Source organism: Lactuca virosa, chromosome 9, assembly GCF_052849685.1.
Source record: "Lactuca virosa cultivar CGN04683 chromosome 9, Lactuca_virosa_CGN04683_v6, whole genome shotgun sequence".
Classification (NCBI taxonomy): Eukaryota; Viridiplantae; Streptophyta; class Magnoliopsida; order Asterales; family Asteraceae; genus Lactuca; species Lactuca virosa.
The window spans coordinates 76,334,955-76,360,602 of NC_136434.1; the positions used below are offsets into that span (position 1 = coordinate 76,334,955).

General features: G+C 36.2%; 1 protein-coding gene across 1 annotated transcript; it reads left to right on the top strand.

Moving 5' to 3' along the window:
* The first annotated feature begins 21,212 nt into the window (after positions 1–21,212).
* On the top strand, positions 21,213–22,279 carry LOC145138276 (flowering-promoting factor 1-like protein 3). Its single transcript, XM_079072377.1, has one exon. It carries the CDS (start codon positions 21,523–21,525, stop codon positions 21,844–21,846), a length of 324 nt encoding a protein of 107 aa, XP_078928503.1. The 5' UTR covers positions 21,213–21,522; the 3' UTR covers positions 21,847–22,279.
* The last annotated feature ends 3,369 nt before the right edge of the window (positions 22,280–25,648 follow it).

Consider the following 25,648-nt stretch of genomic DNA (forward strand, 5'->3'; position numbering starts at 1 on the left):
CTTTAAGTCTTCCTTTGGAAAACCAACACCAATAATGTTGGATGCCTCTAATAGCTCACACCCAAAACCCTAGAAACCCACAGGAACAAAAATAGGAAAGAAGAGGGAGGAAGAAGTTTTGATTTTTTGCTCTTAAAGTATAGGGTTCATAATGGCTAACCAAGGTCCCTATTTATAGTTGGTGGAAAACCTAATTTGAATAATAAAATAATAATATTTTAACTCTATTCAAATAAGTTTCCTTATCAGCTATAGGAGGCTTCCAGAACCCTTCTGGATCCACCATAAAACCATCCACCTTGTAGGAGGGTTCTAGAATGTCTTCCTTGTTTAACAATTAAACAATTGAAAGTCATCCCTTGAACTTTTAATTAATTCTAATTAATCCAAAATTAATTTCCAATTGATTATGATTAATTCTAAATTAATATTTAACCATTTCAAATTTATTAATCATATAATAAATCATTAAATCATTTCCTCACTCTCCTATAATTATTTCCAGCTATTCCTAGTTATTCAAGGCAACCCAGAAAAGACTTTTCTTTTATTCCATAAAGTTATACCAATTTATTTATGACCTTATACACCTAATCGAACAGTCTCCCACTTCGATAAGTCATAAACTACAATTGCAAGAATAGACTTCGAATAACCAGCAAAGTATGATTTCCAAAGCCACTGCCAAACTCTGAAATAAATCAAATGACGGCCCTAAGATAAGTGAACAACTACTCGTTCATTCTACATGATATCATATGGACACAAGATATATATATATATATATATATATATATATATATATATATATATATATATATATATACAAATTAATACACAGTCTAATATTTTGTTTCCCGATTTTCGATTTACGATGACTTTATTATACTACGAATTGAACACATCAATTTAGTCCAGGCTGGGTCCAACACTATAATGTCAGCATCAAATCATCGAGGGGCCCAAAGATATTGCTTTTCCTCTAAGGGTAAAAGGAACAAATAAAATTTGACTATATAAATATAACCTTTAGTCATCATGTTATATATAGAACTACATTTTATAAAATCCAGTTACGGATGTGTTAATGTAATACTAATGCACAACAGAGTTGTAAACTACAACTTATATATCTTCACTTAAAGAATAGAAGATATTACCATCTTAGAATTACTTGTGATTGAATCCATGAAGTAATCTCTAAGTGCGGGTTTAACCAATACTTAAAATCCCTATTTAAGTACGCATGAGTATTGTAGCAATCTCCATGCTATGTCCAATCTCTATGGAAAATCTACAAATACTCCATGACAATCTTAATGCACTACTTACTCCCAAACGTATGAATGACTGTGTAATTTGAATATATTAATACCCAGGAAGTAAACATGCAAAATGAAACAAAAGAATAAATAATTGAAGATGGTAGTTAATAAACTCATAAAAAAATCTTTATAATTTAATCACCAAAAACAATTACAATTTATTGTGTTACATTGTTTCAAACTATCAACTAACTAATAAAACTAACATCATCTATTAAACCAATGCTCTTGGCATGCTCGAAGTGCTTGACCTTACTTAACCTCTTTTATAAAAGGATTAATAGGATTGTCCTCTGATGAAACTCGACTCATCACGAGGTCACTGTCTTCTTCCCAAAGTCTGATGTAATGGTATTTTATTTGAATGTGTTTTGATCTCCCATGATCCTTTGGTTCTTTTGTTAAAGCAACCGCACCTTCATTGTCGTAGAAAATCTCCATGGGTTCTTGTATTGATGGAACAACTCCGAGATCACCAATGAAAATTTTTAACTAATTCGCTGCCTTAGTCGCCTCTCTTGTTGTGATGTACTATGATTCACAAGTAGAATTAACCACCGGTTTTTGCTTGAAACTTTTCCAAGTTACCGCTCCCCCATACGGTAAGAATACATAGTGAGATTCAGAACAAATGTTGTCCCCATCCGTTTGAAAACTAGCATTACTACAACCACTTACTCTTGACTCGTCTTTACCACCGAAAACTTGGAACATGTCCTTGGTTTTTTGCAAATACTTAAGAATATTATTTACTGCAGTCCAATGAGCTCTGCCATGATTGTCCTAATATCAACTAACCATGCTCAAGGCATAAAATACACCAAGACAAGTACAATTCATAGCATACGTGATCTATCCAAAGCATATGAGACTCGATTCATAAAATCTCTTTGTTTATCACTCCTGGGACATTGAGTCTTGCTCAACTTAACAGTTTGATGCATGGGCATGCCCCTTTCTTGGAATTCTCCATATTGAAATGCTTCAGTATTTTATCCAAGTATTTACAATTCATAGCATACGTGATCTATCCAAAGCATATGCTTTTTTCTATTCCTATAAATCCAAATTCCAATAATGTATGTCACCTCTCCTAGATCTTTCATAGCAAAACATTTCTCAAGCCAAAATATAACTTCTTGCAAAGTTAGGATATCATTTCCTATAAGGGTATGTCATCAACATACAAAACTAGACATGTTACAACACTCCCACTAGCTAAAAGATTCTTGTTTAAGTCTATATATGGACTTTTCAAGCTTGAACTCTTTATTAGGATATTTGGCATGTTCAAAGCTTTCTAGGTGAGCAATGTAAACACCCTCGGTAAGCTTCCCATTAAGGAAAATGGTTTTAACATCTATTTTGTTGGATTAGGTGTCTAAGCCCATAACTATAATTGGTATGAACTTGACCCGATAGTAGCATGGTCCTTTTGGGTTGCCTTCACCAGAGCAATTTGATAGGATGGATATTTGAGAAAGAGGTTATTTGTGATTTATTAATATATTATAAGAATAATATATTAATTGAGAAATCATATTATTTAATTGGTATTGATTATGAATTAATTTGGAATTAATTTAGTGATCAAAAGAGACTGATTAAATTAGGGGGGACTGATTAGGTAATACAGTAATACATATAGTTTGGGCTAATGATCCATATTGGTTAGGGATGGACTAAATCTATGTGATAGTCCATGAAGATTTAGTCTAAAGGGCCTATCAAATGAGTTATTGGATTGCTTAAAGGCCTAAGTAAATGAATTAGGGTTTATAAGTTAAAACCCTACGAACTCCACACTATAAATGTAACGCCTAGCACTCCTAAAATCGGCCAAGACTTCCAAGAAGAAACCCTAGCCATATTTTGGTGCCTCCTAGCCTCTCTCTTATTATCCTCCATTGTTTTTGGTGTTTGTGACTTATTTGAGGTATCACATTTGAGGTACTAAGCTATTGAAAGGTCAAGTTCTACAAGTTACAACAAAGAGGTGCTAATCTAACTTGTTTTATGTTGTAAATCTCAAAATTGTATGCTAGTTGGGTTCATGCTTTGGATAAATGAAAATTGCATGTATAACTTGAGAAAAATTAGATCCAAAGCATTAGGGTTGCATGTGCACCATAGGATTGTTATAGTTCTCAAAACCCATCATTGATATCAGAGCCTAGGGTGTTTTCTGTTATATTGATGCATTGGTTGATTGTTCAAAGCTGAAGCAAATCAAAATTTGCTCTCTTCATGATGAACTCGACGAGTCCATAATGAGGACTCGATGAGTTGGGACCAACTCGACGAGTGCAGTGCCCTGACTCGATGAGTTGGATCATCTGTTGGGAGATTTTCAGGTTTTTTGGCTAGAATTGGACTAGGATCATTACAATAAACTGTTTTGACTGATAAAATTTGTTTTTTATGATAAGGTAATGATAATCCTCATCCAATTAGAGGATAATTGTCAAATTTTAAAAAAATTACTTGACTATGTGATAAATTAATTATTTGTAGAATTTGATTTGAATTATCTTTCTATATGAAATTAGATTAGGTCAAATTTTGTGATATAGATAAATTATATGATTAATTTAAATTGTTGTCAAATTTGATCTAAGAGGTTTTGAAAAGTTTCAAAACTTGCCCTCAAGTTTTGGAATTTAAAATTTGATTAAAAAGTTTTGATATTGAAATATTCAATTTCTAAACCCTAGAGTTTTAAAGGTTTAAAATTCAACCCTTATACTATTATAATATTAATAACTTAATACTTATATATATGTATAAGACAGTCAGTCTTACCGTTAGTAGACCTCATTCACGAAGCTGGTCTATAAGGGGGGTATAAGGAAATTACCTATAAAATGGCGATTGAATGTGTGTCCACTCTCACCCACCGCTTCCTTGACTAGTGGAGGGTCGTTGGCCGAGCGGGTAGGATAGGACATTAATTCTCATTAATAAGTATAATGATAATTATAAAAGTTCATAAATGTTTTTCATAAATTCCCAATCTTAGTTACTTTAGGAAAAATGTGAAAATGGTGCTATTCCATGAAAGTGCACTTTGCACCTTGCCAAGTCGTTAGTGGAGCATGTGTGGTTTACCGGCACACTAATTTGGACTAACAAGGGTGGCAAAGGGTAGCTCGATGTTTGTCATAGATCAATGGAGCGTGTGTGGTTCACCGACACATTGATTAAATGATAAATGACATCAAGAGTATCACACATATTTGCATGGTTATTCACACCTTGTTTGTGATCATCGGTATCCCAGTCACAAACTTGAAGGGAATAATCGAGATTAAACATGCCATTGAAAAGTTTAATGAATCTCAAAGAACTAGGAATTTCATAAAACTTAATTCTTTTAAATTTTGGTTTTGGGTTGTGAAAATTGGTAAATCGTCATTTACCTCCCTTCAAATAATTTATAATTAGATTACATCATCCCTTTTCTAAGTTGTGAATTATTGTGTTTGGGTCCTAGCCTTAATATTTCATTTGGGTGTTATATTAAGGAATTTCTATCTAATGAAACGTGTCCTTCTTTTTCAGATGTCAACCTTAAACAACGCTTCAAACTCAAACTCTTCCGGCTCTTTCCCCCTCATGAACTTATTGTTGGATAAGGTGTCTAAGTCCATAACTATATTTGGTATGTACTTGACCTGAGAGTAGCATGGTCCATTTGGGTTGCATGACACCAGAACAATTTGAAGGATGAACTTTTGAGAAGAGGTTATTTATGATTTATTAATATATTATAAGTTCTAATATATTAATATGAAATCATATTATTTAATTAGTATTGATCAAGAATTAATTTGGAATTAATTTTGTGATCAAAAGAGACTAATTAAATATATGGGCATTGATTGTGTAAATCATTGATTCTTATAATGTGGGCCAATGATCCATAGTTCTTTATGTTGGGCTAAATCATTGTCACAACCCATGGATGATCCATGGAGGTTTAAACCCATGGAGCATAAGGAATATGTAAGGTCATGCACATTAGGGTTTACATGGTGTAACCCTAGTTTTTCCACACTATATAAGAGACCCCATGGCTCCTAAAATCGACACCCTAGTGTTCTTGGAAGAGCTATATCCGATTTTTTAGTGCAAGTATTCTATCTCAAGTCCTCCATTGTTGGTGGTGTTGTGTGAAGCATTTGAGGCATCACATTTGGGGTGCTAGGCTCTTAAAGGTCCAAGGAATCAAACTACAAGAAAAGGTATGTCTTCTATCTAGATTTTTGTTATACAAGTACCTATGTTTGTATGCTAGATAGGACAATGCTTTGGAAAATCATTTTGCATGTATAATGAGAGAAAAAATAGATCCAAAGCATTTAGGGTTGTATGTGCACCTTAAGGTTGTTAGGATGCTCAAAACCCATCAGTGGTATCAGAGCCTAGGATTGTTTTCTATTATACTTGATGTTATATTGATTTTCAAAGTGAGAAAAATTGAATTTCTGCCTTCTGCCCAGTGAACTCGCCTAGTCCACTGGGTGACTCGCCGAGTCCCATTGTAAAATGACCAACTCGACGAGTCCAGTTCATGTACTCGCTGAGTTGGTTCTCTAGTGGGCAGATTTTCAACTTTTGGCTAGAAATTGGATTAGGATCATTACCCCAAAATATTTTTTGAACTATGAAGCATGTTTTTTAATAAGGTAATGATCATGCTTGTCCAATTAAAAGATAATTGTCAAAGTTTCAAGATTATATTAGTTCATATGATTTCTTGAAAATTGTTGATGTGAATTATCTTTGCTTATGAGTTTGTCTAGATCATAGAAATTATTTGACACTTCTTGTTAGTTTAATTGTTGATCTAAATGCCTTTTAATGGATTCCATAACTTGTCCTCAAGTTATGGAAAACCAAAATTTTTTCCTTTAAAAAGTCATTAAAACTCATAAGTTATGGAAATGAAAGGTTTTGAATAGTTTCAAAACTTGCCCTCAAGTTTTGGAATTTGTAAACTCACTTAATATACTTTAATTCCAAACCCTAGAATTTTAAAAGTTTAAAACTCAACCATTATACTAAATAGTATTATAAGTTTAATATATATATATATATATATATATATATATATATATATATATATATATGTACAAGATCAAGTCAGTCTTACCGTTAGTAGGCCTCATTCACGAAGTCGGTCTATAAGGGGGTATAAGGTTACTGCCTATAAAATGACAGTATAATGGGTGTCCACTCTCACCCACCGCTTCTTTGACTGGTAGAGGGTCGTTATCCGAACGGGTAGGATAGGACTATAATTCTCATTAAAAGTATAATGATAATAATAAAGTAACTAAATGTTTTATTAAATTTCCAATCTTAGTTACTTTAGGAAAATGTGAAATTGATGCTAATCCATGAAATTGAACTCTGCACCTTGCCAAGTCGTTAATGGAGCGTGTGTGGTTAACCGACACATTAACTTGGACTAGTAAGGGTGGAAAAGGGTGGCTCGATGTTTATCATAAGATCAATGCAGCGTGTGTAGTTAACCGGCATATTGATTGGGTGATAAATGACATCGAGAGTACCAAGCACATTTGCATGGCTATTCACACCTTGTTTGTGATCCTCAGTATCCCAGTCACAAACCTGAAGGGCATAATCGAGATTTAAACATGCCATTGAATTGTTCAATGAATCTCAAAGGATCTAGGAATTTCAATGCAATTAAAACTTAATAACAATTTCGTTTTTCATGGTGGAAATTGGTAAATTGTCATTTACCTACCTTCAAATATTTTGCAAGTTGGATTATGGCATTCCTCTTCCAAATTGTAAAATATTGTGTTGGGTCCTAGCCTTAATACTTCATTTTGGGTGTTATATTAAGGACTCTTTATCTAATCTAAACTTTGTATTTCTTTCTTTTCAGATGTCTTCCAACACTGCTTCTGGATCAAACCCTACTGGCTCCTTCTCTCCCATGAACCTTTGTGGGAGAGTCATCTTTGATGGCACTAATTTCAACGACTGGATTAGGAACATCAGGATGGTCACTCGCTATGAGGACAAGGAATTTATCCTCGATAAGGAGCTAAAGGATATCGATGAGTCTTCTGCTACTCCTAAGGAGATTGCTGAGTTTAGGGAACATGAGAAGGATGCCACTAAGGTGGCTTGTATCATGCTTGCCACTATGTCAGCTGAACTCCAAAAGTCCTATGAGGACTTCTACTATTTTGAGATGCACCAGGACCTGATGGAAAGATACCATCAGAGTGCTCGTCAAGAGAGGTATGAAATCATCTGCTCCATGATTACAACAAAGATGAAGGATGGTGAACCCATCACGGCCCACTTGCAGAAAAATGCAAAGGTTTGTGGACCGTTTGCTCAAATTGAATGTTAACTTCGATGAAGAGTTGGCCATAGATATCATTCTACACTCTCTACCTCCCTATTATGATCAGTTTCATACGACTTATCATATGAACAAGGAGGAGGTCACTCTGAGCAAACTTCAAGGCCTTTTGAGAACTGTTGAAAGTGGTCTCAAAGGAAAATCTGATGTAACCACTCCTACAGCTAATGCCCCTGTTCTGGCAATTGGACAAGGTAAAGGGAAGAAGAGGACGACTCCCTCAAAGGGTCGCAAGGGAAAGTCTCTTGATGGATCCTCTTCAAGTGGGACCAAGGCTAGTTCTTCTGCTCCCTTTTCCATTCCTAAGGAAGCAGAGTGTTTATATTGTCACGATAAAGGGCACTGGAAGCGAAGATGCCCTAAATACTTGCAGGATGTCAAAGATGGGAACGTTAAGGCCACCCATGCAGGTATTTATACTATTCTGTCTAATAACTCATCACATTATTGTTCTTGGGTCCTTGATACAGGTTGTGGAATTCACATTTGTTCTGATTTGGAGGGACTAAAAAGAAGTAAGGATGTGGAGCACGGGAATATGAACTTGATCATGGGGAATAGGAAGATTTCACCTGTCACCAAGATTGGAGTTTATTATTTATTGCTGAGTAGTGGGTTAGAGTTAGATTTGAATAATTGTTGCTACTCATCTGAAATGGAGAGAAATGTTATTTCCTTTCATGGTTTATACAAACAAGGATTTAGTTTTTCATTTGATAATGAATGTGGTGCTATTAATGCTTTTTATAATGGTGTCTTTTATTTTAAAGCATTACCTTGTAATGGAGTATATGAAACTGTGATGGTTGTAGAAAAATTAGGAAATAATATGTTGCACATTGATTCTTCCAATGAATTGGATAAGGCATGCTTGTGGCATTGTCGTCTTGGACATGTCAGCAAGAAGTGCATAGGCCAACCCCAAAAGGCTGGAGTTTTGGAGTCATTCGACCTAAGGTCGGATGACACTTGCGAATCTTGTTTACTTGGAAAGTTGACCAAGTCACCCTTCACTGGTACTTGTGAAAGGGGTGAAGGTTTGTTAGATCTCATACACACCGATGTGTATGGGACCTTCAGAACTGCCACAAGAGATGCTAACCGCTTCTATGTGACTTTTACTGATGATTACAGTAGATATGGTTATGTCTACTTAATCAAGCATAAGTCAGAAACCTTTGAGAAATTCAAAGAGTTTAAGCAGGAAATGGAGAATCAGTTGGGCAGGAAGATAAATATGCTCCGCCCCGATCGGGGTGGTGAGTATCTTAGTATCGAGTTCCTAGACCATCTTAAGGAATGTGGGATTGTTTCACAATTGACGCTACGTAGGACACCACAGCTTAATGGTGTGGCTGAGAGGCGCAATCGAACCTTGTTGGACATGGTTCGTTCCATGATGAGTCGAGATTCGTTACTTATCTCATTCTGGGGGTATGCCTTTGAGACTATTGCCCATATCCTTAATCTAGTCCCAACTAAGAAGGTTGCCAAAACACCTCACGAGATGTGGACAGGGAAGGTTTCCTTGTTAGCACACATCAATGTTTGGGGTTGCGAGGCTGTCGTGAGGCGTGAGACTCACAATAAGATCGAACCTCGAAGTGAGCGGTGTATTTTCATCGGCTACCCACATAAATCCTTTGGTTATCTCTTCTACAGATCGAGTGGCAATGTTGTCTTCGTTGCGAGGAGAAGGGTCTTTCGCGGGAGAGAGCTCATATGCCAAGGAGACAGTGGGAGGCAAATTGACCTTGAAGAACTTCAAGAGTCAAGTGGTGAAGGAACCTCAAACACTAGCGATCAACCTGAGGAGGAAACTCCTATCGATCCAATTGACGAGTCCTTACCTCTGAGGCATTCCAGTAGAGTTAGAAATACACCTGAGTTTTATGGTTTCCATATTACTACTAAACGTGATACATTTATCAGTGATAGCATACTGGTAAATTTGGATGAACCTAACAACTACAAGGAAGCCATGGCAGGCCCCGAGTCTGCTAAATGGAAAGAGGCTATGAACAGCGAGATTTAGTCCATGTATGCCAATCAAGTTTGGAACTTGGTTGACAATGTACCGGGTCGTAAGACAGTCGGATGCAAATGGATCTTCAAGAAGAAGACCGACATGGATGGAAAGGTACACACTTATAAGGCGTGATTGGTTGCGAAGGGCTTTACCCAAACTCCAAGAGTTTACTATGATGAGACCTTCTCACCAGTAGCGAAGATTAAGTCTATTAGGGTTATGCTAGCCATAGATGCATTTCATGATTATAAAATATGGAAAATGGATGTCAAAACCGCTTTCCTTAATGGAAAGTTGGCTGAGGATGTTTACATGAGTCAGCCAGAGGGTTTTGTCGATGCAAAGTTCCCTAATAGAGTGTGTAATCTTGAGAAATCCATTTATGGGTTGAAACAAGCATCTCGCAGAAGGAATCTTTGTTTCGATGAGAAAGTCAAAGAGTTTGGCTTTTCGAGAAGCGAGGATGAGTCCTGTGTATATGTCAAGGTTAGTGGGAGTACAGTTAGATTTTTGGTAATGTATGTGGATGACATACTACTCATAGGAAATGACATCCAAACATTACAGGAAGTTAAGTCCTGGCTTGGGAAGTGTTTCGCTATGAAGGACCTTGGAGAAGCTGCTTACATCCTAGGTATAAGGATATTGAGAGACAGGAGTAAGAGACTAACTGGACTTAGTCAAAGTACCTACTTGGAAAAGGTGTTGAAAAGATTCAGCATGATGGATTCCAAGAAGGGTGACTTACCGATCCAGAGCAATGCCAAACTGAGTAAAACTCAGAGTCCGAGTACAGAGGCTGAGATAGCTGAGATGAGTCGAATACCATATGCTTCCGCGGTTGGTTCGATCATGTATGCTATAACTTGTACTCGCTTGATGTGGCCTTTGCTTTGAGCATGGTCACCAGATATCAAGGGAATCCTAGAAAGGCTCATTGGACTGCGGTTAAGAACATTCTCAAGTACCTGCGGAGGACTAAGGACTGGGTCCTTACCCTCGGTGGGAGTGATGACTTGAGAGTAGTGGGGTATAGTGACGCCAGCTTTCAGACCGACAGAGATAATTTCCGCTCTTAGTCGGGCTAGGTCTTTACCCTGAATGGAGGAGCAATTACTTGGAAAAGTTCCAAGCATGAGACAGTAGCCGATTCAACGTGCGAATCAGAGTACATAGCAGCAAGTGAGGCGACGAAGGAGGTGATATGGCTGAAGAACTTCATCGGAGACCTTGGAATTGTACCAACTATAAAGGAGCCTATGGAGATTTTCTGTGACAGCAAGAGTGCGGTTGCCTTAGCCAAGGAACCAAGGGATCATGGCAGATCCAGGCACATTGACATAAAATATAACTTCATAAGACATCGAATAGAAGAAGGACTCCTCGTAACAAAGAGGGTATCGTCAGAGGAGAACCCAACATACTTTGGAAGTAGGGACTGAGTGGGGTTAAGCACTTACAACATGCGAGGCGCATCGGGCTGAAGGATGATATTAGTTTTAATGATTAGATAGTTTTGAAACTTGTAATAATTGAAATGTAATTGACATTTGATGCTTAAATAAAAGTGTTCTTTATTTATAAGTAATGTTACTATCTTGTGTCAATCATTTACTATTGTTTCACTTTGCATGTTTTGACTTCCAGAATAATTATATTATTCAAACTATCCACAGTCGATCATACTTTGGAAGTAGGTATTGAGGCAAGACTGTCATGAATTTGGCTTGTAGATTGCCTAAATTGTATTAGACACAGCAAAGTTTGCTACAATATTCATGAGTGCTCATAAGGTCTGAGTATTGGATTAAACCCACACTCACTTGTATCACTTCATGGAATTTATCTCGAGTGATCGTGAGACGATAATATCATATAAGTCTTCAAGCCAAGAGATATGAGTTGTTGACTATGAGTTGGTTGTACATTGATAGTACGAAACCGCTTCAGTAACTTGATGCTATAAAACGTGTTGTTGTGTACGATTTAGCGAGTATTTAGTACAAGCATATGAGTCGAAGTTTAGCTGTTCCTTTTAGTCATTGGAGGATTAAAAGTGATATCTTGGGCCCCTCGATGATTTTGTTTTGACTTATGTGTCGGGCCCGGTCAGAACTCAATTGATGTGTTCGATTAAGTTCTATGTCAAACAAATCGGAAATCAGGAAACAAACTGCTGGACAATAAGTATGACGTTGTTCCATGCATTTCTCCGGATGATATCTTGAGAGCAGAGGATTATATGATCACTTATCTAAAATGGCACGTCACAGTTCGACAGAGGCTTTTAAGAGATACGATTGCTAGTCGGATCCTGAAGTCATACTTGCAGCTATAGTTATTAGACTTATCCAAGTGGGAGACTAATGGATAAGGTGTCTAAGTCCATAACTATATTTGGTATGTACTTGACACGAGAGTAGCATGGTCCATTTGGGTTGCATGACACCGGAACAATTTGAAGGATAGACTTTTGAGAAGAGGTTATTTATGATTTATTAATATATTATAAGTTCTAATATATTAATATGAAATCATATTATTTAATTAGTATTGATCAAGAATTAATTTGGAATTAATTTTGTGATCAAAAGAGACTAATTAAATATATGGGGATTGATTGTGTAAATCATTGATTCTTACAATGTGGGCCAATGGTCCATAGTTCTTTATGTTGGGCTAAACTAATGTCACAACCCATGGATGATCCATGGAGGTTTAAACCCATGGAGCATAAGGAATATGGAAGGTCATACACATTAGGGTTTACATGGTGTAACCCTAGTTTTTCCACACTATATAAGAGACCTCATGGCTCCTAAAATCGATACCCTAGTGTTCTTGGAAGAGCTATAGCCGATTTTTGAGTGCAAGTATTCTCTCTCAAGTCCTCCATTTTTGGTGGTGTTGTGTGAAACATTTGAGGCATCACATTTGGGGTGCTAGTCTCTTAAAGGTCCAAGGAATCAAACTACAAGAAAAGGTATGTCTTCTATCTAGATTTTTGTTTTACAAGTACCTATGTTTGTATGTTATATAGGACAATGCTTTGGAAAATCATTTTGCATGTATAATTAGAGAAAACATAGATCCAAAGAATTTAGGGTTGTATGTGCACCTTAAGGTTGTTAGGATGCTCAAAACCCATCACTTATGTGGAAGGGTCATTTTCGATGGGTAGAATTTCAACGACTGGATTCGAAACATTCGCATGGCCATTCGACACGAGGAAAAGGAATATGTCCTCGATAAAGAGCTAAATGAGATTGATGAAGAAACTGCTACTCTTGAGCAACTGGTCAAGTATAGGGCTCATGAGAAGGACGCGACAAAGGTGTCGTGCATCATGCTAGCCACTATTACTTCTGAGCTTCAGAAGTCCTATGAGGACTTCTGGCCTTTCGAGATGCACCAAGACTTGATGGAAAGGTACCATCAGAGTGCTCGACAAGAAAGGTATTAAATCATTGCCTCCATGATAACAAAAAAAATGAAGCATGGAGAGTCCATAATGGCCCACTTGCAAAAGATGCAAAGATATGTGGATCGCTTGCTAAAGTTGAATGTCAATTTTGACGAAGAGTTGGCTATCGACATTATCCTACACTCTTTACCTCCTTGTTATGATCAGTTCAGGATGATGTATCATATGAACAAGGAGGAAGTCACTCTAAGCAAGCTTCAAGGCCTTCTGAGAACTATTGAAAGTAGTTTAAAAAGCAAGTCTGTTGTATCCACTCCTACTGTTGCTACCCCAGTCCTGGAAATTGGACATGGCAAAGGGAAGAAAAGGAAAGTTCCTTCAAAGAATCACAAGGGAAAGTCTCATGATGGATCCTCTTCAAATGGGTCCAAAGGTGGTTATGCTACTCCCTCATCCAATCCAAAGGAAGTAGAGCGCTTCAATTGTCATGAAAAGGGGCATTGGAAATGAAGCTGCCCTAAATACTTGCAGGACATTAAGGATGGGAAGATAAATCCCACCTTCGCAGGTATTTACACTATTCAATCTAAAAACTCATCACATACTAGTTCTTGGGTCCTTGATACAGGATGTGGTTTTCACATTTGTTCTGAATTGTAGGGTCTAAGAAGAAGTAGGGATGTGGAGCACGGGAAGATGAACTTGATCACGAGGAATAGGAAAGTGTCGCCTGTCACCAAGATTGGAGTTTATTCTTTATTGCTTAGTAATGGGTTGGGATTAGATTTGAACGATTGTTGCTACTTGTTAGAGATGGCGAGAAACATTATATCTTTTCATGGTTTGTATAAAAAAGGTTTTAGATTTTCATTTAAAAATGAAATTGGTTCTATTAATGCTTTTTATAATGGTAAATTTTATTTTGAAGCATTGCCTTGTAATGGTATATATGAAACTGTGATGACTGTTGACAACTTAGGAAATAATGTATTACATATTGATTCGTCCAATGGTTTGGACAAGGCATGCTTGTGGGATTGTCGTCGTGGACATGTCAACAAGAAGCGCATAGCCCAACCCCAAAAGGATAGAGTGTTGGAGTCATTTGACTTAATGTCGGATGACACGTGCAAATCTTGTTTGCTTGGAAAGATGACCAAGTCACCCTTCACTGGTACTTGTGAAAGAGGTGAGGGTTTGTTGGATCTCATACACACCGATGTGTGTGGACCCTTCAGATCCACCACAAGGGATGCTAACCGCTTCTATGTAACCTTTACCGACGATTATAGCAGATATGGATATATCTACTTAATCAAGCACAAGTCGGAAACCTTTGAAAAGTTCAAAGAGTTTAAGCAAGAAGTGGAGAATCAATTGGGAAGGAAGATAAAGATGTTTCGATCCGATCGAGGTGGTGAGTATCTTAGTATTGAGTTCCACGACTATCTTAAGGAATGTGGAATTGTTTCACAATTGACGCCACCTAGGACACTGCAACTTAATGGTGTGGCTGAAAGGTGCAATCGAACTTTGTTGGACATGGTTCGTTCCATGATGAGTCGAGCTTCGTTACCTATCTCATTCTGGGGGTATGCCTTAGATACTGCCTCCCATATCCTTAATCTAGTCCCAACTAAGAAGGTTGCCAAAACACCTCACAAAATGTGGACAAGGAAGGTTCCCCGTTAGCGTATATCAAGGTTTGGGGTTGCGAGGCTTTCGTAAGACGAGAAACTCACGACAAGCTCGACCCTCATAGTGAGCATTGTATTTTCATCGGATACCTACATAAATCCTTTGGATATTTGTTCTATAGACCTAGTGAGAACGTGGTCTTCGTAGCATGAAGGGGTGTCTTTCGTGAAAGAGAACTCATATGCCAAGATGATAGTGGGAGGCAAATTGATCTTGAAGAGCTTCAAGAGTTAAGAGATGAAGGAACGTCTAACACTAGCACTCAATCTGAGGATGAGACTCCTGTTGAACCAGTTGACAAGTCCTTACCTCTGATACGTTCCAGTAGAGTTAGTGTTCCACCTGTGTTGTATGGTTTTCATATAACAAGTGAAGGTGATACATTTATCAGTGATAGCACACTGATAAATTTGGATGAACCTAACAACTACAAGGAAGCCATGGAGGGCCAAGAGTCTGCAAAGTGGAAAGAGGCAATGGACAGCGATATTCAGTCCATGTATGAAAATCAAGTTTGGAACTTCGTTGACAATATACCAGGTCGAAAGATGGTCAGGTGCAAGTGGATCTTCAAGAAGAAGACCGACATGGATGGGAAAGTACACACATATAAGGCGCGATTGGTTGCGAAGGGATTTACTCAAACTCCTGGAGTTGACTATGACGAGACCTTCTCACCAGCAGCGAAGATCAAATCTATAAGGGTTATGCTAGCCATAGCTGCGTTTCATGATTATGAAATATGGCAGATGGATGTCAAAACCGCTTTCCTTAATGGGAAGTTGGCTGAGGATGTTTACATGTGTTAGCCAGAGGGTTTTGTAGATGCGAAGTACCCTAATAGAGTGTGTAAGCTTGAAAAATCCATTTATGGATTAAAGCAAGCGTTTCACAGATGGAGTCTTTGTTTCGATGAGAAAGTCAAAGAGTTTGGTTTTTCGAGAAGTGAGGATGAGTCCTGCGTATATGTCAAGGCTAGTGGGAGTATAGTTAGCTTTCTGGTGTTGTATGTGGATGACATACTACTCATAGGAAACGACGTTCCAACCTTATAGGAAGTTAAGTCATGGCTTGGGAAGTGTTTCTCTATGAAGGACCTCGGGGAAGCTGCTTACATTCTAGGGATAAGGATATTGAGAAATAGGAGTAAAAGATTAACATGACTTAGTCAAAGTACGAACTTGGACAAGGTGTTGAAACGTTTCAACATGGAGAATTCCAAGAAAGGAGAATTGCTTATCTAGATCAATACCAAACTAAGTAAGACTCAGAGTCCGAGTACCGATGCCGAAATAGCAGAAATGAGTCGAGTGCCATATGCTTCTGTCGTTGGCTCGATCATATATGCTATGACATGTACTCGCCCTGATGTGGATTTTGCTTTGAGCATGGTTAGTCGATATTAAGGGAATCCTGGTAGAACTCACTGGATAGCGGTAAAGAACATTCTTAAGTACCTGCGGAGGACTAAGGACTGGGTCCTTACCCTCGGTGGGAGTGATGACTTGAGAGTGACAGGGTATAGTAACGCCAGCTTTCAGACCGACAGAGATAATTTCCGCTCTCAGTCGGGCTGGGTATTTACCCTAAATGGAGGAGCAGTAACATGGAAAAGTTCCAAACATGAGACTATAGCTTATTCAACGTGCGAATCAGAGTATATAGCAGCAAGCGAAGCGTCGAAGGAGGAAATATGGCTAAAGAACTTCATCGGAGACCTTGGAGTTGTAACAGCTGTAAAGGAGCCTATGGAGATTTTCTGTGACAACGAGGGTGTGGTTGCCTTAACCAAGGAACCAAGGGATCATGGCAGATCCAGGCACATGGACAGAAAATATCACTTCATAAGACATCGAGTAGAATAGGGACTCCTCGTAGTGAAGAGGGTATCGTCAGAGGATAACCCAACAGATCCCCTTACGAAGGGATTGAGTAGGTTTAAACATTTACGGCATGCTAAGAGCATTGGCCTAAGGGACGATATTAGTTTTAGTGATTAGATAGGCAGTTAGAAACTTGTAATAAATAAATGTAATTGACATTTGATGATTAAATAATAAGGGTTTTATTTATAAGTAAAGTTTACTATCTTCTGTCAATTGTTTATTTTATGTTTCACTTTTTGCATGTTTTGACTTCCAGAATAATATGATTATTCGAACTATCCACATTCAATCATACTTTGGAAGTAGGTTATGAAGTTAGACTATCATGAATTGGCTTGTAGATTGTTTAAAGTGCTTAGACATAGCAACAATTTGATACAACGTTCATGAGTGCTCCTGAAATAAGATTTGAGTATTGGATTAAACCCACGCTCACATGAATCACTTCATGGAATTTATCACGAGTGATTGTGAGACGATAATATTGTATAGTCTTCAAACCAAGATATATGAGTTGTTGATTGCGAGTTGGTTGTGCATTGATAGTACGAAAACGCATTAGTAACTTGATGTTATAAAACGTGTTGTTGTGTATAATTTAACAAGTAATTAGTACAAGCATATAAGTCGAAGTTTATCTGTTCCTTTTATCCTAAGAGGATTAAAAGCGATATCATGGGCCCCTAGATGATTTTGTTTTGACTTATGTGCCGGCCCGGTCAGGACTCAATTGATGTGTTCAATTAAGTTCTATTTCAAACAAATCAGAAATCGGGAAACAAACTGTTGGACAATGAGTATGACTTTATTTCATGTCTTTGTCCACACGATATTTTGAAGAACAGGGGATTATATGATCCCTTATCTAAAGGACGAGTCATTGACTAGATCAGAGTTGGAAAGCGGTTTTTGAGAGCTATGAATACTGATCGGATTTTGAAGTTGCATTGGCAGTTATAGTTATTAGACTTATCCAAGTGGGATACTGTTGGATTAGGTGTCTAAGCCCATAAATATAATTGGTATGCACTTGACCCGATAGTAGCATGGTCCTTTTGGGTTGCCTTCACCAGAGCAATTTGATAGGATGGATATTTGAGAAAGAGGTTATTTGTGATTTATTAATATATTATAAGAATAATATATTAATTGAGAAATCATATTATTTAATTGGTATTGATCAGGAATTAATTTGGAATTAATTTAGTGATCAAAAGAGACTGATTAAATTAACGGGGGCTGATTAGGTAAATCAGTAATACATATAGTTTGCGCTAATGATCCATGTTGATTAGGGATGGACTAAATCTATGTGATAGTCCATGAAGATTTAGTCCAAAGGGCCTATCAAATGAGTTATTGGATTGCTTAAAGGCTTAAGTAAATGAATTAGGGTTTACAAGTTATAACCCTAGGAACTCCACACTATAAATGTAACCCCTAGCACTCCTAAAATTGGCCAAGACTTCCAAGAAGAAACCCTAGCCGATTTTTGGTGCCTCATAGCCTCTCTCTCATTATCCTCCATTGTTCTTGGTGTTTGTGACTTATTTGAGGTATCACATTTGAGGTACTAAGCTCTTGAAAGGCCAAGTTCTACAAGCTACAACAAAGAGGTATTCATCTAACTTGTTTTATGTTGTAAATCTCAAAATTGTATGCTAGTTGGGGTTCATGCTTTGGATAAATGAAAATTGCATGTATAACTTGAGAAAACTTAGATCCAAAGCATTTGGGTTGTATGTGCACCATAGGATTGTTATAGTGCTCAAAACCCATCACATTTGTCATACCTGATAATCATGAAAGGAAGTTATGGCAAGCATTATCCTAATGAACTTGATTTTAGCTACTGGTGAGAAAGTCTCATCATAGTCAATCCCTTGGGTTTGAGTAAAGAACTTCACAACCAATGGTAATGATAAACGATTAAACATGTTAGAAAATATAACTTTGTGATTGAGTAAACGTTCACAATATTCATCATATAATATTAAACATGTTACTAAAAATGATCAGTAATCATAATAAAAGAAATAACATGTTAGTATTCATCATTTTTGGTGACGTCTTAAACTTTTATTTGTCGGTGTATGTAAACAATAGTAATGATAAACGATTAAACATGTTAGGAAAGATAACTTATCCTTACAACTTAATTACATTTGGGTCTCCAAAAGTCAACAATGGTCGCGATAATATTTATGATCATCGTAAGTAAACATTTATCACTCGATGTGAAAAAACACATCACTATAGGTGTATTACTCATGACAGATCAAAAATAAGATAGATATATCTTCAAAAACACCCTATCATATAATGACGGGGTTGACCTATAATAACGGGTTTTCATAGGTTATACTAACCACAATTGAATGACAGTATAACTCATCTTCAATGATGCAACCTTTCCTCTCATGTTCCTCAAAAAAATCTGACATAAAGTGTCTATAATGACGAGTTTTTTACGCGGATATAGCCCATTTTTGTACTATTATGGTCTTATCACTTAAAGTTGCATTGTAAATGGTCATGCTCATAACTTTATATATGTCTTACTCATGTATACACTCCAATAACAGACAACACACATCTCCCCCTTTGACTATCTATGAGCCTAAAATTTGGGATTCTTTTATGCATAACCCAATTTTCCTCAACAAATTAAGTAACTCATTACAACAATATAATTGACTCTTTGACACGAGGACATCCAAGTGCCCATTGGTGTTATTTGGATCACCCAAGTAAGCAAACAATTTTTTTCTTTCTTTGGTATAATATGTACTTTCCACCACCTCGACTAAGTTTAAGCCTAGATGGAAAAATAAACCTCTAATTAAATGCATTTTTATACTTAATAAAAGCTTTGTTTTCAACATATTTAAAGGTTAGTTTGGGTACAACAAAGTGATTTAGTAAAACTTTTTTAATCCTAAGGTCACCATGCTTCCAAGTTGTGTTACTACCCTCCCCACAAGGTTCTTTCTTACATGGCAAAGTGTTTTAGTTTTTCATGTTTTCTAGATTCTCTTAGCATCTAGCCACGTGTTTAAGTAAACTAGAGGTGTCATTGTAAGACGTATCAGCTTTAATAATGGTTGAGAAAAACGTATATTTAACATTCTTTTTTTTTTCTATCAATCATCATCTTCTACCAAAACGACCTTGAAAATTTTCCAACAACTTAACCCGATCTCTTTTTGCCTACTTTTGGTTCCCATTTTCTTTTGTTGGACTTTGGCATATTTTCTTTTTTCTTTCTCAGAATCAACATCAATATTAACTAGGAGGCAACAAATACATAATCATCCTAAATATGAAAAAAACAATTACATAAATAACATTAAATTTAACATTACAACAACAAATTACAAGACTTAATTGAATTGCAGAAAATCATGAGTAGAGTAATTGACATAAAGAAACGAGTAAAACATTACAACATCAAAATGTTTTAATTACTTGAGTATCTTCCATGAAAGAGGGAACCCAATTTTTCATCAATAACATTGAATGGGTTGAAGAAACTTGAAAAAACTTAATCTTTTTCTACAATTCTTTATTGATTCTAGAGATGATCAAACAAATTTTAAGGTATAGATTGGTGTTTGGGTAGTCAATATCGAACACAAGGGCGGCAGGGTGTTTCATGATTTATTTTTTCTAATTACAGAATTAAAGGATCACAAATCTGGTTTTAAAAGTTAAGTGTCTTTTAAAATTTTGGTTCGGTTCGAGGTAAAAATCGAACATGGTGGAGCCGAAACCTGAAAGAAGGATAAATATAGAACCGAGAAACAACCCTAACATGAATAATTTCATCTGGTTCGGTATTGATTTCGGTTTGGGTTAGGGTCCAGGTCTGTTTGGTCCATACTGTTGCTCATTCTTAGCATCGGGGGCGACACCCGACACATCCAACTGGATGTCTCCCCAAATGTCCACGTCGCCGTTATTGCTCAAATTGCTTGTAGTTTGCTTACTCAAGTTGGATTATAAGTCTATGCCCATTTGAGTTTTTTTTTTTTTTTTTTTTTTTTTTGGGGGGGGGGGGGGGGGGGGGGGGGGGGGGTATTTGCCATCTTTTTCTGATTATCCGTAATTAGGCCATAGATATCTTGGTTATTACACTAATGCAATTCTCTTGTACGTATCATTCATTCGGTAAATATAATCAACGGCTTCGCAGCCCTTTGGGTACTTTGAGTTCTTGTTACTCAGTCAAGTGTTCATCATATACGAATCGTAACAGACCGGGTCCGTATTAGTGATAGATACGTTAAAATTCTAATAGTGACTGGATGCCCTACCATACAATCCCTACAGTATTCTAATAGCGACAGGCCGATCCATACAATTGTTTCACAAGCCTGTTTGTTCGAGAAACCACTTGCTAAATCTCACCCTAAGATTCCCTTCCGGTTTACGGTATTTATAAAGACTTCGATAAAGATTTTGGATTCCTCTCGGTCCAAAACTTTCCCTCCCCCACACATTAACACGTGGGTAGGTGATGCCTAAACACAAAGGGTGTATCCCTCATCCCGTTATGGGTCCAAACGCACCTTCTTAGAGATCAGATATGCATACGCATATGTACATGTATATGTTCTCAACCTAGTCAGCTAAAAACCCTTATATAAACCTCCACTCCCTTCTTGAAACATTTATGGTTGTGTTCTCTGAACATCATATAAACCTCAATCTTGAAACCCTAGATAGGTAGCTAATCAAGAATTAAAGATATGTCTGGTGTTTGGGTGTTCAAGAATGGTGTGGTTCGACTGGTGGACATCACGGGAAGTGATTCCTGTCAGGGTTCTGGTCGACGTAAGGTGCTGGTTCATGTAGCTACGAACGAAGTGGTGACTTCGTATGAGATGCTGGAAAGAATCTTATTGTCATTCGGATGGGAGAGGTACTACGATGATCCTGATCTTTTTCAGTTTCATAAAAGGTCAAATGTGCACCTAATTTCTCTCCCTAAAGACTTCAACAAGCTCAAGTCCATGCATATGTACGATATAGTCGTCAAGAATCGTAATGTGTTTGAAGTGAGAGATATATAATATCCTAGCTAACTAACCAGCCATATTGCTGAACAGTGGCAGGCTAGTTAGCTCGCTTTATTAGTTAGTATCAGTATGTGTTCTTGGTGAATTACGATCTTATCTTCAAGTTTATTGGTTTGGTTGTTTGTTTCCCGTGATGGGTATGAGTGAAAGTACTCTGAAGACTAAATAATTAAGCTGAAGTTTGGTTCTGGATCTCCTCGAGAATGTTGGAGTACATGATGCAGTTGAAGTTTGATTTTTATTTTTATATATATATTTTTTATTTTTGTTTTTTGGTTTTAAGAAGGTAATTGCGTACAGTTGATGGGTTGCATGTGTCCATGTATCTTTAAATTTAATTCCTATAATGGAGAATCAAGTTTCTGTGTGACTAGTGTGTACATATATCCTTCTTTTAATTTCTTTCGATCTTTTCTACTTGTATATATTGATCAGATGTCGATCTATAACATAAAGGCTCTTAGATTTTGTGTAAATTACTTGCGGAAGCAAGGCTATTGATGCAACATTTTCCTTGTATTCATGCAAAGAATTTTATAGTAAGGACTTGAACACGGTAATTAATAATGATCTTTCTTCCATATATGATATATAGAAGATACATAAACCTCGTTTTCGTGGTCCCAGCTTAATTATGCATAGGGTATCTTTTACTATTTAATCGTATATTTAATTAAACTATATAAAGTTCAATAAAACTTATTTAAAAATATTTAAAAAAATTGTTTTTTCCATTGAATGCCTATATATTATGGTTGGGTTAATACATTGAAAGTCAACAAGATATTTTAACTCATTCAACCATATATTATACATATATTATAGATGCTGTCAGATGATACAAATTCATTTTTAATCCTAATAACCTAAGATTCTCAGTTTGACATTCATATAATAATAGGTTATCGTGCTTCAAACATGTGGGCAACAACCACAAATATTATCCGCGTTCTTGAAACTAATTAATTTATATTTTTCTTGAACAGCTTAACCAACGTAATCAAATAGTTATATGTTAAAGACGCATCAAAGTGTTTTTAACTTAAGGGTATCAAAATATGTTCTTTCTAAGGGTTGAGGGTTCAACGTCATTCTGTGTGACTCATGCCTATCAATTTGCTAGCTAATTAGGATGTTAGGATATCATTGGAACAGTAGGCATGCAAAATATATTATAACACGAAATATCTTATTTACATAGTCATATCCATGAAAAAGAAGTTAAAAGCCTCAAATATACAATTGATCAAGATTCAAGCACGTCAACCTAAACAACCAAAATATCAATTCCGAACCCAAAAATGACGGTTGTTTCCAATATGCGTTACAATATATACATATATATCAAGTTTTTGAATTCCATTTTTATTTAGTTGTAAAGTTTTTGAATTCCATTTTATATATATATATATATATATATATATATATATATATATATATATATATATATATATATATATATATATATATATATATATATTTTATTTATTTATTTTTTAAACGGCAAATCTAACCTACTCCTAAACTACACCTTAAATCCACATTTGTCCACGACGGGACTTGAACCCTCAACCTACCGGATACCGCTGGGCTACAAGCCCTTTTATCTATAAAAGTATATATATCCCATATACATCAATACATTAAAGTTTCCGAATCCCGATATCCAAGCACCCATACCGTTGCAATTTCGTCCAAAATGCATGAGGTCGAGTAAAATACATAGGCCATAGCTGTCCTATTCGTCCTTATAGCACTGCAAAAATTTCATCGTCAAAACTGGCTCCTGCAGATAAGGAGCAGTCATTCATTCAAATTGGCATAGAGTTCTTTCGTTTTCAATGCCAGTGCCACCCATTACTATTATGGGCTGCATGCATGCTACTCAGATATATTGATACACAAAAGTAGAACCGAAATCATTGGAAGCCATATCCTATCATTGGTCCAATGTCTATCCATTCAGGATGAGGGAAAAAGATGATATTATCACCACTGGCCATTGCTTTTGAATCTGTTATATATTTATATAAAATAAAAAAGTTATTCGGGTTTTTTGTATTCTTAGATAGCATGTTCAACAAGCCTTAGGAGCCGAAATCCGTGTGTATTTGTCAACCCATAATATTCTATATACATTTGGGAAACAAGATATAGATAGGTAGATAAAGTTTGGTGACTTTCGTTGAGTTTCCATAATGTGTTATATATACTTTTAAGATATTAAGGTCATCCACAATAGGAGTTGTACGAGGGTTTAATAGATTAAATGTGAATATAATATAGAGGAGAGAGATTGTCGAGTTGAATGGCCACTGAACGGTGCAATAGAACTGTAATGAAAATTTATGATTTTTTTAAGAATTAAATTGAATGTGTATATTCTCTTTCCTACGTGGCAATTCATACAAGTCTCTATGAGTTTAATCCATTGGAGATAACCTAAGGGCATCCACAATGCATTGAACTCCATTGAGTTCAATGGATTGTCACATCATCATTCTACGATCCATACAACTCTATTATATTTTTCTCTACAATGCAATGAACTCTAAATAGTAAAGATGTTTGTATTTATTTTACAACACAAAAGTTAACTATTATTATTATTATTAATATATATATATATATATATATATATATATATATATATATATATATATATATATATATATATATATATAAGAAGTGAATCTTATTATTATTATTATTATTATTATTATTATTATTATTATTATTATTTGGGCTGCTATTAGAAAGTGAGCATCATAATTCAAAAGAGATATATCAACTCTCAAGTTCAAGGATGTGTGTTATTATTACTTTTCTTGCTTTTTGCACGTTGTAGTTCTTGTTGTGGACCGGACAAGTAGAGATGGTGTATACCTCTTTGTTATTCGTCCTTATTTTTTGAACGCCGAAAGATTTTATTAGAAAAACGTTAGAAGGACTAATGAAAAAGAAATAATTTACAAGGGAATTGATACAATTGGGTTTTGCAACAATAACAACCAACTAACTGTGAGTTTTCAATTCCTATTACAAACCAATATAGAAAAAATCTCGGACTAAATCCTGCAACGAGTCCCTTCTGATAATTTTAGTGCCAAAGGTAAAAAAAACTCCGTCCCAACTAATGGTGGGTGATTTGAAAGTATAGAAAATATCGTTCCTATACTTCCAAATCACCCACCATTAGGTGGCCACCCAACTAGTAACTCCGTCCTTGGTGATAAAAGTTGGAATGGTCAAATCATACTAAATAGGTGGATTTGATCATTCCAACTTTTATCACCAAAGGGCTTCTAGTCCAGCGGTATCCGGTGTTGTCATCCTTCCTTGAGGTTGAAGGTTCAAGTTTCGTTAGGGACATAAGTGAATTTAAAAGAATAGTTTCTAGGAGTAGAATAAAATTTTCATTCAAAAAACAAATAAATAAAACCAGGATAAATGAAAGGAAAAGCATTTGAGCTAAGCACAGCTAACTGATTAATTGTGGCCGAAGAAACCCCAATACCATATAACTTAACTGGAAGCTAGGTAAAAAACCCAAAGAAGAGAAATAGCCTTTTATTTTTATTATTATTATTATTATTATTATTATTATCATAATTTTTTTTTAAACAACAAATATATTAAATCAAGGCCCCAGCCTAGCAAGAAGCTAGAGGGTACAAATAAAGATTACAGATTACAAAACAATTAAATAAATTACAGAAAATTAAAGGGATAGTGCAGCCACTCTTCCCACTTACAGTTTCCCAATTTACCCTTGTGTTTTAACCAAAAGAATACC